General features: G+C 43.3%; 1 protein-coding gene across 2 annotated transcripts in view; it reads left to right on the forward strand.

Moving 5' to 3' along the window:
* The window catches only part of nrip2 (nuclear receptor interacting protein 2), a 32,139-nt gene extending 20,899 nt beyond the window's left edge, over positions 1–11,240 (forward strand). For both annotated transcript variants that reach the window (XM_083757757.1, XM_083757758.1), the window contains exons 4-7: positions 5,542–5,624; positions 5,765–5,871; positions 8,071–8,123; positions 9,324–11,240. In XM_083757757.1, the coding sequence (XP_083613883.1) occupies positions 5,542–5,624; positions 5,765–5,871; positions 8,071–8,123; positions 9,324–9,479 (399 nt within the window). In that variant the 3' untranslated portion in view covers positions 9,480–11,240. The remainder of the gene's footprint in view (positions 1–5,541; positions 5,625–5,764; positions 5,872–8,070; positions 8,124–9,323) is intronic.
* The last annotated feature ends 7,738 nt before the right edge of the window (positions 11,241–18,978 follow it).

Here is an 18,978-nt window from a genome sequence, read left to right on the forward strand (position 1 = left end):
TGAAGAGTGGATTTTTGCACCGCTGACAGAGAAACAAAGGCAGAGGGTTGTGGGCCTGCTGATAAGCCTGTCTGCCTCTGAGGACTGAGGCGGCTCTTCTACCCACATATGGTGTGTGTGTGTGTGTGTGTGTGTGTATGTGTGTGTATGTGTGTGTGTGTGTATGTGTGTGTATGTGTGTGTGTGTGTGTGTGTGTGTGTGTGTGTGTGTGTGTGTGTGTGTGTGTGTGTGTGTGTGTGTGTGTGTGTGCGCGCGTGCGTGCGTGCGCATGCGTATGTGTGTGTGTGTGTGTGTGTGTGTGTGTCTACTGAATGACTCATGGTGAATTAAATACTTTAATCTAAGAGGGAAAATACCCATGAGTCAAGTGGATGCAGTGTGATGTGGTCTAGGGATTTATGTGCGTGGTTGCAGGAGACGGGTGTTAACAAGCCATCACTATATACGTATTCATCAAACAAGAATGAAAGTCTTTTCAAGCATCTTTTAACAGCCAATTCTGATTTTGTTTTAGTCATAGTCTTTTGAATACATTTTCATTTAGTTTTAGTCACATTTTAGTAAACTGAAATTTTTAGGGTTAGTTTTAGTCAACTAAAATGTACTTTGGCAGGCCTTGATGGCATCGTCATGGCTGATTTTACACTTGGTTGCATGCTGAAAATAGTCGATCTACAAGCTCACAACGTGTCGCTTTTCAGCATGCACCAAAACCATAAAACGACTTGTCTTTTAGTTCTACTGGATCTCTTCTCCACTTTATCATTTTTTAACATTAAAAAAATGTAACATTTTAAGTTTCTTCAGTGAAAAAAGGTAGTCACCAAAACAATTTAGTAATAGATTTAGTTTACACATCAACACTGATGAAAGCCCCGAAATGTCAGAGGAGGCAAAGTGGATTCAAATAACGTCGCTGGGTTTGTGTTACATTATACCACAGGTCGTTTCGAGGAAGCAATCTGATTGGTTGAAACAGCCTTCTAACACCATTCACCACCAAATCAAAACAAAGAATTCAGCTGCTCTGTTCTCCCAGAGCGCTAGCAAACTCGGTGGCTAGGCTAGCTAGTTTCTTGGGACATTTGTGGTCGTAGTGACTACATCTGTCATTGAAAAAATATATTCTTTCATCGATTGTCTTAGTTTTAAAGGGTAACTGTTGTATAATTGCAATATTACACTTGAGGATGTGGTTTAACGTGATTATTGCCACTTCAGTGATGCTTGCGGAACTCGACTTCGTCTCGTTCCTGACCGCATCCCTGTCGTGGCAATAATCACGTTAACCCACACCCTCTTGTGTGATATTGCTTAATTCCCAAAGGGAAGCATGTCATGTTGCATGTGCAGTCCGCAGTGTGACTGACACACACACACTTGACAACACCGGGTAGGCACCAGATTGCTCATTTCACAGACAACGGTGCGACCATATGCTATGATTACATTTCTCTTCCTATCGACAGGCTGCGTTTCTTCTCATGTTTTTCCTACTTGCAGAGGGAAGGCATGACATCGACTAGAGCAGTGTTTCTCAAATGTTTTTGTGTCAAGGACTGCCAGAATTATATATGTAGGCTATTTGGCCACGGATCACCATCTGAAAATTATATTGTACTCAAAGCAAAGATTTGAGTGCACAAATCTCTCCAATGCACAAATAGTAATGCATGCCATAGAAAATACAACACACATTGCATCCATGCAACCGTCTTATTTACTGTACACGTCATACTTTTACGAAAATGCATTATTGCGCAATACCTACTGTCCTGCTTGCTGTGATGTCAAATGCGTCACTACTACAGGCCCCTCCCCCCTCTATTTGAGCTTCTAATCTATATGCCGGCCGAGCTTCTATATATATAAATGAAAGATTTGCACAAAAAATTGCAGATCTTCAAGCTCATAGTGTGGTACGATGTGACAGACTATGAGCTATGAGTTTGTGTCATTTTTAAATAGCCAAAGTATTAATGTGGTTAAAGTAGGTAAAATGATTGTAACTCATTTCGTTGGGGGCCCCCTGATACCCCCCCCCCCCCCCCCAAAGGACCCCACTTTTGCTAGTGTGTTTTACTTTTAACCCATTTAAATAAAAAGTCTCCTGAAAGAATATTATATTCAAATATTTGTGCCACATTTTCACGATAAAACAAAATAGCAGACCTACAAGCTCGTATGAGCTTGTAGATCTGCTATTTTTCAATAGCTAAAGTATAACATAATGCTTAGTTAAAACACCAAAAGGGGTTCCCGCCCCAGAATGGGTTAAAGGTGGAACTTCATAACAAGACCGTTATACAGACAAACAGCCTCCGTCTGCCTTCAAAATGGCTGCTTCCCCCTCATGAATCACGCTCACAGCATTGTGACGCATTGTGACATGAGCTAGTCCGCAGGTAGCATCAGGACAAGCTGCTCTTCGGCGCAATTAGCATGAAGATAAAGAGCGACAGGTTGATACACAACGTGCTGTATCAGGGGCTCAAGGTTAGAAGACTCACTGCTGACCTCAGCAGTGCTGAACAATAATACTGTCTATGTCTGACATTCCACGCGGATTTAGTTGACTGACTAGTTATATCCTCACCCATGGATGTTTGGGGGTAATTATTAATATTGAACCCATTAGTAATGCATTCAACAAGAATCAGGCTTCGAGGGACCCTCAAGGATCAAAGTGTAAATCGCAAGTTGTGGAATCAGCATCTTAAATGCTGGGTGTTGTAGCGACTACTTCATCCCATCAAACCAAATAAAAGTAGTGCTATGAGGCTGAGCTGTCGGTAGGAACTGTATGACGCGTTTCAATTGAATCCAGAAAACTTCTTATTGTAGTTAAGGTGATTTATTGACAAAATAAAGGTCAAAAGAATGTACTGAAAATGTTGATAAATGAAAGCGTATAGTTAAACGCAGATAAACTATTAAACGTAGAAAAACGGTCAACAGAAAATATTGAGCCTATAGAGCTCACCCCCATTGTTCTCTCACTGAATGCCACTGCCCAGACACACAGCTGACATAAGTAAAGGTGATTGAGCTCATCAATTAAGTGGGAAGTGGAACATCAAAATCCAAGTGTGGGAAAAGCAAAACAATAAATACAAACAAAAACAAAATGTATATTTTGGCTCCTAGCCTACACTGGGCTATCAGCAGTATTAGGCCTCAATAGTTGAGCTAGAAATGCAAATAAAGTGATTGTTTTAGTTTATGTTATGCTGTTTCAAGTCTTCTTGACTAAAAGCTTGCACTATTTAACAGAATAGTTAATAATTAACAGTCCCTCACCCTGATAGAAGATGAATACAGACAAGATGCTATGAACAAACAACCTGCACGCCAAATTATTAACCACTAGACCTCATCCGTTCTGAATATATGAACACCAAATTATGTACAGTGTGGGTAATGCGATGTAATAGATCACACGAAGGAATTGGAGTTGTCTCGCTATAGCGCACGTAGGCTACGCTATCTTAGGGGCAGCGGTGGCCTTGATGGAAGGTCGCTAGTTCGTATCCCCGGACCGGCACGTTAAAATTACCACCGCTGAAGTGCCCTAGGACAAGGCATTGAACCCCTACCATGAAATGTTCTATGAGCAGGGCCTGGCTGTAAACAAGTTCTTGAGCTTAGTCCAGTTACCCTGGGTAAACATATAGTACCTTTCCTTTCCTTTTCACAAAGGTAGCGGATTTATCCCCCAAAAAGCATTTTTTGCAATAAAAAACCACCCTCGACATGTGAATGAAATTTGGGGTGGATCGGACATTCCGTTGGTGATTTGTGTCATTTTGTGTAAAACAGGCCCCTCCCACTAACTTTGGATGCCAATTATAGCCGAACGATACGGACTATGAAAATTGTAGTGTTGTAATCTGATAGGTACAGAGATCATGTTTACCGTTTTTTGTGAGATTTGCACAACTACGCAAATGGGCGTGGCCTATATGGGGAGATGCGTCATGAACCAAGGAGTCCAGGGAAAGTTACATTTTTGAGTGGTGCAACCACTCCTACAACCAGCAATGTCCGTGTTCACCTATGTGTTATTGTGCTCACCTATGTATGTATTAATGAGCGCAAGTATGACTGAGTACCAGAAGGGGCGCTGTTTGCCAGAAACAGAGAGAGAGATAGTATTAGTGCTGCACTGTTGCCTGCTAATGAGAGAGAGAGGAGAGGAGGGGGGGGGGGGGGAGAGGGGAGTTGCACCACTCAGTTCACACAAGTGTGATTTTTGAGTGGTGCAACCACTCCAAGGAACAGCTTTGTACCAGTACCAGTAGGGGCGCTGTTGCCTGCTAATGAGAGAGAGAGAGAGAGGAGGAGGAGGGGGGGGGGGGAGAGAGAGGGGAGTTGCACCCAGGGGGGCAGTCAGACAGATATTTTGTGAAGCCACAAGGAAATCGGGATTTCCTGAAAATTCATATAATGGCCTGTTGTGGCGCTGTCATTGGGCTCAAAAAACCCCATAGCTCCATAGAGATCCATGTATTTGGGCCCAACTTCACCTAGACTGTATTACCTTAATAAACATGGTCATGAATACTTTCTGCTTCCAGTCACTAGTTTAAAGTCTCATTTCTAATGTCATAATATTATTTTGGGAAAATTATGTTTAAATGTCCCATTTATTAAAAAAATTACCATAAAGTCGCGTATGTTCTGAGGGGCGTGGCTACCGTTACAATCTATGAACGGGATCCCCCACCCACTCGAGTCAAAATAAAAACCAACGAAGAAGAAGGGGGGAAGTCCCGCCTCGTTGTCTGGGCCAGCCAATGGCTCAGCTGGGCCCAAACGGATCTAGAAAGATGGCGACTTCCATTGCAAGGAATTTTAGGCTTCATTTTACGTTCATGTTAGACCCGGGGAACGCTTTGTCCATATTTTTTACAGTCTATGGTTGCACCACTCGGTTCACAACTTTACACGGGTGTGATTTTATTTTACGACCTACGGTTCAAGAGTTAAAAGGTGAAATGTAAAGTGGGCTATTATAGCGCCACCATGAGGCCAACTGATGTAATTAATTGTAATAATTATTATGAACGAGTGTTGTAACTGTAGCTCCGACGGTTTCTGAGGGAAAAATACTTGATTTTCCCATGTAAGTAAATTAATTATCAATCAATAATTAACAAAAGTGAAAAAAGGGCTTCGTAATATTATGGTCAATGCCTGTATGAAAAGTTGGAGTGTTTGGTGCAGCCAGTGAGGAGATACGACAGTGTTTCAGACAGACATTCAGTGAATTATAGTATGATGATGCCGATTATAAAACACTGATTATCCATGGACGTGGGAGTTTGTATCTCAGTTTGTCTGTTCCACATTCACACCTCGCTAACAAACAAACACCAGTCAAAGGGTTGCGCTCTCGTATTCACTCAAAGCAAAACAATCATTCTCTTTTCAAGGTTCGCTGTATGACTGCGACAGGCTATTTCCTTTGCTGTGAGTGGAATATTGTACTGTCTGCTGCCACTAAAATCGATCGGCATGTTCTGTCCGCCTCCATACAGTGCTTTGAGACTGACATTAAGGCAGCCATCAACACCGGTAGCCAGCACAACCACATCTCCAGCTCCTGCTGTCGGAGGCTGGGGTAAGAAAGACATTATTCTACAAGACAATGTTGTCAACCTCCAAAAAATGTCCACCACACAAGCATGTGAAAGGAACATTGTGTGTGTGTGTGTGTGTGTGTGTGTGTGTGTGTGTGTGTGTGTGTGTGTGTGTGGTCAGACTAGTGCCCGTCCAGGACAGTGCACCTTGTGGCCTAGTCAACACAGCGAGAGGTCTGCAGCTGCAGATAGGCAGACAGAGTGTCCAGTGCTCAGCCTTCGTCACAGGTGAGAACTGTCTGCGTCGATGAACAGTGTTCACCTCAAGGCAACATGCTGTGAAATGGATTTCGACCGCGTCATGCAATGTGAAAGTTAAAGATGGAGTGCCACGATTCTTTTCCACCCTAAAACATGATCATCAGGTAATATTATAATATAAGGAGGAAGAACTTTTTCCAAAAAGTGTACAGTATTTGTTAAAATCATGCTTTTATGTGGACACGCCCATCAGTTCATTAAGTATGCCTGGTTTGCCTGGTTGTATGATAAAGAGGGAGGGGTTAGGGGAGGGGCTGATAGTGTGATTACTATTTTACTGTTTATTTCATTGGCCCGTTTGACTGTCAAGGGTTCAGCCTCCAGGAAGAAACCCTAAATACAAAGTTAATACACCATTGCACATAAAAACGACTCCAGGGTGTCTAATGAAATACTGTCAACTCATAGACACATGAAAAACTGGAGAAATACAAAAATTGTGGCACTCCATCTTTAAGATCTAACTGTTAGTGACAGTATTCATGAAATGCATTTGAAAAATGTTGGAATTATTTGTAATTGGTGAAGAGTTGTGACTTTCTTTTGTTTAAAGGTCCTACAACATGAAATTCAACTTTATTTTTGTGTTTTTCTTTGCGCTCCCCTATGGACATCGTGGTACCGTCAGCCAGTTATATCAGAGTGGTAATTTAGGCTCAAACCGTTGACATGATATTAAAATTTGAAATTGAAAAAAAAACACGGCCTCCCAGAACCAAGGACGGGTGTTTTTGATGAAGCTATCGTGGGGTGAAATGGAGTTTGAGGTTACAATGGGTTTGTATATAGGAAGGAGGCGGGGCAGCTAAAATGAATATCAAGTACCGAATCGAACAACTTAAAAACTGTCTGGGGTGTTTACATAAGCCTATGGGTAGGTTATATATATATCCCTTTAAAGGAGAATTCCATGCTAGAAGGCTTTCTTACCTTTCTTTGTAGTCGTTACGTCCCCACCAAAGAGGTCCAGGTGTTTTTTTTGCAAAAACTCCTTATTGGCTATTTCCCCTACCATAAGCCCTCAATGAATTGCATTGAATTGAATGGGGCTATGGGGTGTTGTGCTAATTCGCTTATTTCCATCGAAATAAGTAGTAAAGTGTGCCGCTTGGGATATTATTTACATTATGAAGAGAGGATATATACAAAAAATATATAATTTTGAGCGTTGGAAATAAGCGAATTAGCACAACACCCCATAGCCCCATTCAATTCCCATTCAATACAATGCAATTCATTTAGGGCTTATGGTAGGGGAAATAGCTAATAAGGAGCTTTTGCACAAAATAACACATGGACCTCTTTGATGGGGACGTAACAACTATAAAGGTAAGAAAGCCTTTTAGTATGGAATTCTCCTTTAACGCAGCCAGGCAGAAATCACACAGCCAAAGAATAGTCAGGATAGACACCTGACCTGAATGGATGGCGATGATAAGCCGAGCACGCTTGAGACAAACACGCTCAAGTCTCGTGTCAGTCACCACCAACAGCCTGCAATAACAAAGAATGACGTAACTTTAAACCACAGCCTTCTCCCTTACATGAACCTTTTGTAGAGCAACCATCCTCAGTAAAGTAATACCCCGGCCTTTGCGCACGCACGCACGAGCACACACACGCACGAGCACGCACACACACACACACACACACACGCACGCACGCACGCACGCACGCACGCACGCACGCACGCACGCACGCACGCACGCACGCACGCACGCACGCACGCACGCACGCACGCACGCACGCACGCACGCACGCACGCACGCACGCACGCACGCACGCACGCACGCACGCACGCACGCACGCACGCACGCACGCACGCACGCACGCACGCACGCACGCACGCACGCACGCACGCACGCACGCACGCACGCACGCACGCACACACACACACACACACACACACACACACACACACACACACACACACACACACACACACACACACACACGTGCACACACACAGAGGGTGGTAGAACATGAAAGAGCTGTACTAATGATATACAACTTCAAGATTTATGCATGCTCATGTACCGTACTATATAAAGAGTGCAAATGAGTTTTTTCATGGTTCAGTCGGACATTCAGTTTGATCCGTTCCCAATTCCCTCGTCTCTCTCTCTCTCTCTCTTGGTTCTGTTCTTCCCCTGTGCCGTCCTGCAGAGGACGAGGTGTTTGAACTGTGCCTTGGTCTACACACTCTCCTGGAGCTCAAAGTAAGACCCTGATTCTACAAATATCACTTACGGTAACCCTACACTGTATCGTGTGTGTTTGCAAATGAGTATAGCGCAAACTCGCGTATTTAGTATCTTTGATAATACCAAGTAATAATGCTGACAGACGTACAGCGCTAACAGCCGGCAAACAGCGGACGATTCTGGGCGATATAAATCTCCTATTGGGTGTTCCTGCTGTCATTACCTACTGTATGTCCTCATATAGGTGGTATGTGTCACGGTTCAGGACAGGCATGTGTTGGACCCAAGCGCAGACAAAGGCAGAGGACAGGCAGGTCGAATACAAGGGGGTTTATTAACCAAAAAACAGGAGATCAGGAACAAACACTGGAACACGAGGAAACAAGGAAAAACTAGGAGCAAGGCAAAACACTAGGAACATGGAAAATCATGAGGAACAAAAAACCACTGACAACATTTTACGAACGAACAAGGAACTGAACACACAAGGGCAAACTTATAGACATGGGATAACTAGACACAGGTGAACACCACTGACAATCAACACTGGGATAGGCTGGGGAACTAAGGGGACACAGGTGGAAAACAAAGACTAATCACAATACAGGTTAGACAAGTCAGGTACAGAACTAAAGGGGCAGACAGGAAGGCACAAAACAATACTACAAAATAAAAGGTACACAAGAAAACATAACATGTCACGGACCATGACAGTATGTAGCCTCGGCTCCAGCCCTACTCATCTGCGAAGAGAAAAGCCCGGTCACAACCTATAAGGCAGAGAGTGCATAGCCGGAAGTGTTGGGCCGGAACATTCGTCAGATATATTTCCCCACCCAATACGATGTTTTCCGACCAATCACAACACTTGTTTCATGGACGGAGAATGTAAACATGCACCCTACAACGTATATAGGTCTTGCCCAGCGTGGGTGGTATGGTTCCGCATGGAGGGTCTAAACAAAGCAACACGTGAATTTGATTGGCTATCGCCAGACGATATCGTCCAAAGATAAAATAGTTTCATGTTTTTGAACGGTGTTCCTCCGTAAATTGAAAACAAATGGACCCTTAGTCAGGGTCCATTTGGTTTCAGTTGACACTCCCAAGAGTTAAATTATTGTTGAGTGCAGAATAAATAATGGACCCTTGACATGAAAAGGGTTGCTGAACGCTAACGCCGCCTTATGGTCCCGTCCCTATAATAAACCACAGTGCTGCGTGGACCTGAGCGCTAGGACACTGAAGCTCCAGGGCTCTGGAGAGGAGCTGCCCTTCCTGGAGTCAACGTCGGACAGCCGGTGCCACCATCACGACACCAACGAGAACATGGGCTGTGCGCCGGTGCTTCCCTCACCGTCTGCCCTTTGATCGGCTGGACAGCAGCGATGTGACATGATCCGTCATGCGGGACGGTTGGTATCTGGACTGTCTGACCAGTGTCTCTGCACTGCCAAGAAACCGAACGAACACAACGTCGTTCCCCCTATCTCCTATATACATTCAATTAGTCTAGTTTACAGCGGAGGCCAATTAGAGGACTAATGTATCGTTTCTTCGTGATTATGACCTCAAATCGGTTGTAACTGCTCAAGTGCATTGTCACTCGTCGAAGTGCGTGATTTGGTCGTATGAAATTATTTAGAATCACAAAGTCATTGACAAATCGTTGAGTTAGTTCACGCTCATTTCAGCAGTTCAGGTTAAGCGTTGAAATAATGCATCACACGCAAAGCCAGTATTCAGGTTGCCCTTCTCTAGTCATACTGTATTATATGCTTGTTTTCTTTCTCGGGCAGTTAATTTCCCAATATCACGATTCACAAGCCGAATTCAGTCCGACATGCCGGCCTAGATGGAGACAGGCTCATGATGATTCCTCTCTCATGTCCGACTAGTCTAACTAGCAAAACATTCCATTTGTAGACTTTGTAGAGTTCTGCTTTTTGTACAAGTTGGCATGTTTGTATCGTTGTTAACTTGTTCTATCACATGGAAAGTGGCCATGTCTGGTGAGGGAGTGTGTGTTGAAGCCCAACAGTATGTTTCAGTATGGCTAGTGTTTCATGTGGGGAAAAGTGGGGATGTCAGGCCACTCTGGTCCGAAAAAGCTGCCAAACGTCGATTCTATAGCTGCCTTCCCTCGCCTCTTTCAGGACGTCTTAATCACTGGGCTGAGGCAGCGTTCTGTGCCAAAATGCCCTCTTCAGCGCTTGTCAGAGCACACTTCTAGCTTCTAATCACATCAAAAGGTTAGCGTTCTTTCACTGTATGATTTCCTCAGTCCTCCTCATACCACACCATGTTGCCGAAGTGATTATAGACGAGTCACATTTTGCCGATACGGTCTCGTGAGACGTGCTGCTAGCAGCTAGCGCGGTCGGAATCAGAGCTGCCACTTCATGCCAGTCACACGTGAACATGACAAGAACTAGCTTACTATAAGCCCTCACCCCCCTCGACTTACAGTGCCACTCGCCTTTCTTGTTTTCAACGTGTTTAAAAAAGATAGCAGGTCTACAAGCTCGTAGCACTCGGTGCCACGCTGTGAGCTTGTAAAAGCTATAAGGCGACACAGACGCCTTCCAGGTCTTAGTGTTTTAAGAGCCTTCTTTGATGTGCTCACAAAAGGCTCACCATGCCTTTCTTGTGTAGCACCTGCACTGTGCTGTGCTGTGTAGGGCTCGCAACAGTTATAACCCAACTAATCGATTTAAATGTAATTATAAAATGAATACAAAAAAGCAAAAATAAAACCTCAATTAGATTATCTTTCCCCCATACATAAATTCATTGATGTGAGTGTGTATATACTGCATGCATGCATGCATACATGCACACATAAAACAAATGATAAATAAAAACAAGCTTCTCGATTATTAAAAAATAAATCATAGAATAATCGCTAAGAAAATAAATAATGGATAGTTGTTTCCACTGTGCTATGGTATCCATCCGACCTCTCCTAAACAGGTCGTCCACACATAGATTTGCGATGTTTTATTCATCTTTTGATGTACAGTACAATACTAGTAGGACAATTGATGTATATGAAAGAACTTTATTTTTGGGTGTTTTTCTTGTTCTGGACAGTATTTTCTCTGCATATATTAAAAACGTATTCTGGCTATACGTCTGTCTACATTTTGTCATTTATTCATGACTTACTGTACATTCACTGTAGATGACACTTAACCCATTTAGACCCGAGGACGATTCTACAAATGTCTTCTAAATCCTGACAGTTTTCTGAAAAATGTTTCTATGTCAGTGGTTCTCAAACATTTCCACGTCAAGGACCCGCAAAAATATATGTATTTGGCCGCCGACCCCCATCTCAAAATATGTTGTTCCAGGGACCCCCCAGAAGCAACGATTTGAGTTAAAAACGTGCTCTGAAAGAATATATATTCAAAGATTTGAGCCACATTTTCACGATTAATAAATAGCAGATCTACAAGCTCGTAGATCTGCTATTTTTCAATAGCTAAAGTATAACATAATGCTTAAAACACCAAAAGGGGTTCCCGTCCAGAATGGAAACACAGAGGCTAGATGGATCAAGTTAAAGGATTCATTTCTTAAATGGGTTCCCGGCCCGGACCTTCATCGGTCTGTAAGTCTGAGAGTTTACAAATAGAACCAAATAGGCCTTTTTACTTTTGGTACTTTTGTCAAGTCTCAAGTTAGAATTTTGAATTCCGGACGTTTACTTGTAACAGAGCATTTCTACATTGCAGTATTGATTGAATTTTTACATCATTAAAGCATTCGAGTACTTTTTACCACCACCGACATGTCATGGGGTATCATCACTCTCCTTGTTTAGTCAAGATACACTCGAAGCCTCCCATCTATTCCCATGGTCTGTATAGCCGTACGGCGTGCGTGCCCCAGCCATGGTGCACGGCTATATAAAGAACACTCCCTGGCCAGTGCAGGGAAAACATGATGTTCCCACGGTGCCTGGGAGGGGGGGGGGGGAGGGGGTGTTCAGAGTGTGGACCCCTCTGACCTGTGTGGTCCCCATCTCCCTGTGATTCTCATCGCCAATCATATCCCAATAGAAAGTGTGCTCACGCGACAGGCACACGCATTATACACGCGCGGGGCGGCCAAATGCTGGAGACGAGGCCTTTAGTATGGGCTGGTGCAGCATCAGCGACATCGGCTGATTTGGCCTGTGTGTGCTCCATGGGGCGTATACTATACACAGCCAACGGAATGACTCATGGGATTTGATGTAATAGTGAACGAAATGTCCTTTTAAAGCCCAGTTTATGCGCTGTCGCACGACCTGAAAATAGCCAACCTACAAGCTTGTACAGTAGGTCAGCTATACAGTATGTGAAAACGCACTGTCGCGCGACGGGAGTACGAATTGGGCTTTATTCTTTGTTTGGCGAGACATTCTGCACGTCGTGTTGGGATTTCACCCTGCGGGCCACAGAAAGAGATGAAGATGGGTTGAAAAGTGGTGAAGTGGTCCTTTAAATGTCTTGATTTTTTTATTACACAATACTTACTATGGCCCTTTTCAATCCTGCACCGACTTTATTCGCCAGGTGCAGTTTTTGACTCATTCAGAATGCACACCACATCCTGTGTGTTTTTTCCCTTCATCTTTGTAGATGAAGTATCACATATTGTCACAGCAGGAAACAGCATAGTGGAACTTTCCACTTAGTGTGGCACAGTGGGTTCCTTCGAATACTTTCATGTTTATTATAACATTTTCTAAACACAACCGGTGGTGGAAAGAGTACTGACATTCTTTACTTAAGTAAAAGTACCAATACTGCAATTGTCGGGGTGAACATGCAAAAATATAATATCGTTTTTAATATTTCACTGTGTGGATTAGTTATTAGTCATCATTACAGAGTTGTGAGATTCACAAATATTAAGCTAGAGGGGTGCTGAATTGACTCAATGACCGATTTGGTCGTCCATTTAGCATTTATGAGACACGTCTAATCTCATTTCCATCAATTCATCCCCGATCCATTCAATCCATTTGGATTGCAGGGAAAAGGGAATATTGAGGCGTAATGTAATTATGGAACTGACACTGCCTCTCTGAGACGTAGTGGGGTGGAAGAAAAAGTGAAAATTGTAAAGTACAGTACTTGAGTAAATGTACAGTACATGGTTACTTTACACCACTGGTTATAGCTTTGATGTCAGGACGTCAGTACTTACTGTACAATCAGGCAATGGGATCCTCACGTGTTCTCTTGTGATAAAAGTCTGATGGAGGGTGTCATTCAACCCCCCATGCATCCCCAAAGGCGATGATGAAAGGGTGAAGTCTTAACCCATTTAGGCCCGACATCGAAATTAAAAAAAGATCTTTCTGAAATACCTATATATGTTTCTACCTATGTTTCCAAATTTGCGCCACATTTTCACGATTTTTCGAAAATAGCAGACCTACAAGCTCGTAGCTATGAGCTTGTAGATCTGCTATTTTTCAATGGCTAAATTATAACATAATGTATGTAACCACCAAAAGGGGTTCCGCTCAAAATGGGTTAAGCCTGACACGGGCAAGATTGGAATCCATCGATCCCGCCATGTCAGTTGGCAGAGAGAGAGGCTTGGAGCCGTCATAAAAGAGACTGGCTGAGCTCACATCAAAGTCAGCCGCGCACGCACGCACGCACGCACGCACAATGGGGGATCCTAAATTCCCAATCTTCTGGAAGTCAGCTGGTGTATAACCAGCAAGAGAATGATAACTAAACTAACAATAACGGGCTCACGCGACATCATTTGTGAGAATGATGAGAATCTGTGTTCTTTAAAAAAGCCTGTGGATGATTGCAGTCGTCGACGCAGAAAGGCAACTCTCCAATTCCCTTGTTGAATTTAAACTGCATCTGCACATGCCAGCTAGGGGCCACTGTGTGGATGAATATACATCTAGAGATCCTTCAACAAGGATGTACAGTATACTACAGTTGCATAAGGTATGTGAGACATATTCAGATAGACCAGAGAAGCAGAAGAGACTAGATGACGGCGCCCATATCAAAGGAAAACTAGAAAACGTGCCACCAGGAGCATAGGAGTGTTTGTGATGGATAGTGTATACCGAGTTGTGTGGTGGATGGATGGATAAAATCTGTACTAATGTACTAAAGTAATGTAAACAAATGTGTTTTGCAAAAATCGGGTCTCATGGTGGCGCTATAACAAGCAGGAGTGAAAAATGGGAAACGTTTTTTCCTTGGCCTTTTGTGCGAATACAAAGTTGTACACAGATCCGTGCAGTTGTATAGGTAAAAACATGAATTGGCGGCCCAGGCGGTTAGCTCAACCGTCTGGGCACCTAGGCTGCTGAGCCAGCCTGACGGCGTGCCGCGGGTTCGACTCCCGATCCCGACGGCCTTTGCCGCGTGTCTTTCCCCCCGTCTCTCCCCGTTTCCTTTCATCCTATCAATAAAGGCAGAAAAAGCAAAAAATAAATATCTATAAACAGGCCTGTTATAGCACCACCATGAGGCTCATTTGAAAAAATGAAGTGGCATGTCGTCCTCTGCCTATTTGGAATGTGCATGTGCACAATTTCACGGAAATCACATGATGTGTTCATGATTTGTGTCATTTTGTTCGAAACGGACCAATCCTGCAAGCTTTGGAAGGCAATCTTAACCAATCGGGATGGAATTTATTGGAAATGGGACAGATCCGTGTTGATCACATGACTTTAGAGATAGTGTATACTGATTTGCGTGACGTATGGTTAAAATGTGTACGAGTAAGGGAATGGAATGTGTTTAGCATAAATCGGCCTCATGGTGGCGCTATAACAGGCCGTTCTGAAGAATTCAGGGCAGAGGTTAGTTGTTGGCCTCCAGGGAGTGTGTGTGCAGAGTTTAGCATCTGCTGGGCCAACGGCGCCGGAGATTAGCTGTACACGGACGCACGGACGGACACACGGACGGACGGAGTGCAAAACATCCTCTTGGAGACAATGAATAAATGAGGTGAGAAACAGACGCAGATGCATGCATGCTACAAAAGTGAAAGTGAACATCAGAAGTCCACATCCGTGTATGAATGTGCGTGTGAAAAACATTGCAAAATCTACTGTATGTGAAGCGCTTTGGATAAAGGCGCTATATAAATGCACCATATACCATAAATTAGTATAGGGTTGCAGACAGAGCATATAAACCCCTCAATATGAAGATGAATGTACATGAGAGTTCAGTGGGGCGAATGCCATACTGTAGGCACCGGGCTATAGAGCATCGCAGTCCCGCCCCCTTAGGCCTGAATGCTTGGTTCCACTTGTCCCCGTAGTACTTACTCTAAGCAAGGCAATTATTATTATCATAAGCATCAGGCTTTAGTAAGGGTAAAGGAAATTGGATGATCAAACTGTATAGTGAGTGCAGGAAATCACTTCAGTAGCTTCTTGAGCCCGTAAATTTTCTCCTGAGATGTTTCACATTTATATTGCGCTTATATGCCCTTAGCTCTTGTCCATAGCTCTATTGCGTTGCATTTAGTGCTATGTTACTCTCAACTTCCGCTGCTCGCATGAATGCAGACCAGCCTCTCCGCTTTAGCGTAAATAAAAAGAACGTTTTTGCTACTCACCAAAACAAAGGCGGGTTGTGTCATTAGAAAGCCTACTTTCCTTAGTGGACGCACTCTGAGCCCCCCACCACACGTATAAACTGTACTTTTTGGCCTAAAGGGGGGTTTTTTCCACCGGGAAAAAAAATACTTTTAGTTACTCCACTGCGCCTTCTACCGATATTGCCCAGAGAATTGCCTCATAGAGAATATTTTTCCTCCTTTTTTATATGGACCAGAGCTAATATGCCCCTAGTAAATGTGATTGGTTCGGGAGAGTCTTGTTTTTTTATCCCACGATTTTGTAACCCATTTTTTCACCCCTGTGTCAATTATCTAATGTGATCCTGGGCTCTACACACCCTCCGCCAAGCTGGGGAGAGCAACGGACTTGAACTCATGCTTCCTTCATGCATGAGTGTCCAAGTCACTCCTTTACACCTGACAGGGGGGAGTTTCCCTGGTTGGACGTAGCGCGTGGAAGGAACACGTTATTCCAACCAGTTCCTTTCCCCTCCAACCATGGTTTCATCATCACAGTCCCGTTGGCGATGGCATGAAAGGCGTTGGTTGATCACAAACTGTGATCTCAATATTATGACAATATAAAATGCATAGAATTTGGAAGAGAAGAGACATTATACACATACAGTATATCCATCCCAAGGCACAGCACCGGGTTAGCCTATGGTAAAAAATAAAAGACAAAATAAATAAATTGATGCAAGGCAACAGCCTTCTGTGCATGCTTATTTTTTATATCCTCAAAGGCAAGCCGTCTAGAAAGGAGGGCTAAAGCTGTAAATTGTAATTTGAGCTTCCGGATGGAGAGACCTTGAGGGGGGCGACATCAAACCATGAATCAGTCCCTGCTGTGAAAGGGAAGAGGGAGGTACTCATTCCCCATCACTTTCATCCCATGAAGAACGATTGGCCTACCTCCAGGGAGCTAAATATATGTAATTTAGGTTGGAGGGGGAATGTCACAACAGTCCTGACCTGGTGGTAGTGACCGAGCCCCATTTAGGCCTGACGTCGAAATTAAAAAAATGTCTTCTAAATCCAATTCAATTGTATTAAAGTGTCAAATCACAACAAGTTGTCTCAAGACACTTTACAACCAACAAAGATCCACCCAGAGCAAGCAATATTCTGCGGACAGTTAATACCTATGTTTCTAGGCCTATATATCACTCAATATTTCATGTCAAGGACTCCAAAGATTATATGTAATTTGCCGCCGACCCCCATCTCAAAATATGTTGTTCCAGGGGCACCCCCAGAAGCAAAGATTTGAGTTAAAACTGTCGCTCTGAAAGAATATTCCAAGGTTTGCACCACATTTTCACAATTAAAAAAAAAACAGCAGACCTACAAGCTCGTAGCGCGGAACTCAGTGCAGTGAGCTTGTAGATCTGCTATTTTTCAAAAGCTAAAACTCCAAAAGGGGTTCCCGCCCAGAATGGGTTAATAAAACATGGGGCGGGCCGAAACTGCCGAAAATTAGGCAGGACAAGGACATCAGGGAGATGGCGTCAGGGAAATGACTGCTAGAGCTGCTAGAACCCAAAGCTGCTAGAACCCAATACCTCAAGTTATGGTACCAGATCTCAAGATAGGCTTCTGTTGAAGGTACCAAAAACCTCTTCTAAACTGGGAGATACTGCCTTCAGGGTACACATGGCATGCTCCACGTCTATGGAATATCTGTGACGTAAGAAAAAATACAGCAGGAAAATGAGGAGGGTGGTTGTCAATAGCATGAAGGTTTCTATATTGAGTGGATAAGTAAGTATCCAATATGCAATGTGTGTCAATGGGTTATATAAAGACATTTTCAAACCCTTTTAAGTTACAGTAAATAAATTATATTTCTTTGTCTAATAATGAATCCATGCAAGACATGCAACAAGCTCATAATTGCATTAATTAATTGGATTCATATATAAATAAGATCCTGCACAATGCTGAATACTGGACTCTGTGCAATATGACAATGAATGCACCGCAATGCATTTTCCTACAGCAGAAAACAATACTATAATATAGTATTGTGTGTACTACTACTATGTATTATATTATAATGCATTGCCATTGGAATATGTCTCGGCTATGGTCCTGTAAAAGACATCAAACATAGGCAAACCCGTCATGCTCATTATAAAATATGCTAAAGCAACAGCTGGAAAAATAAATTTGCCAGTAGAGTAGAGGATTGTGTTTCTAATGACGTCAATCAAGCCAATCAGCCAGTCAGATGAATGCAGAGATACAGTACAGCGCAAACGGAACTGGAACCACACTGTAGTGTACAGTATAACAGTCTCTGTTGAGGCAACGTCCCCATTGACCTAGTTTCCATCCTTTTGTGTGGCATTTTGCAGCGCAAAAGCAAACGTACGTACACTATATAGTCAAGAAAAGAAATAGAAAAATATGTAATTACAATCCATGTACTGCATCATCGCAGATTCCGCATGGATGAGCACATATACGGAGAAATGTGCTGCCAGTGTAATGTTGGCAAGGCCATTAACCCTGTGTGGTCATTTCCCAGGGTCAGATCGTCTGCTGGATCTATATCCGACATGTGTTTTATGGCCAGGATGCCTGCGTTGGGAAAATACCAGGGCAAATGTCGCAGTCACACAGGATTAATCACTCTCAAGCAGCAGATGGTAGGGCTGACATTCCCTATTAGAAACAGTAAACAACACACATGAAAAAAATGTCCAAACAACTACTGTACATACGACAAGACAAAGAACACACTTCTTCACCATTTATGGTCAGAGACGTGCGTGGTTCTGTGCTCTGTGTACGGGAATGCAGACGACCACTAGTGAGGACGACAAACAATGTCGTCCGCCAATTAATCTGTCGTTTTTTGGCAATGCCAAAGGAATTGCCACAACATGCAAATGTCATCATGAAGAAGTAAAGACTGCCACCTGTCCATACCAAGGCATAAAAGGTAGACCACATCAAAACATAAACGCCACAAAAGGCTCATGATTCTCAGTGCCATTCATTCACACCAAGCACTACATAACAGCGATAACTACTTGCATCGTCCTTTATAAGCGGGACCAGAGACTAGGGGCATCGAGTTGGACATTTAAGGATGATGCACAAAATAAGAACCATAGTCTTCATTATGTATCGTTCTAACACAAGTGGATGGCAAAGTCCACACACAACTATACATTATAGTTGTAGTGTGTGGACTTTGCTATCCACTTGTGTTAGAACGATTTTTAAAACTAAATCTTTATACTGT

This window comes from Protomyctophum parallelum, assembly GCF_964188405.1.
Source record: "Protomyctophum parallelum genome assembly, chromosome: 22".
In the NCBI taxonomy this organism is placed as follows: domain Eukaryota; kingdom Metazoa; phylum Chordata; class Actinopteri; order Myctophiformes; family Myctophidae; genus Protomyctophum; species Protomyctophum parallelum.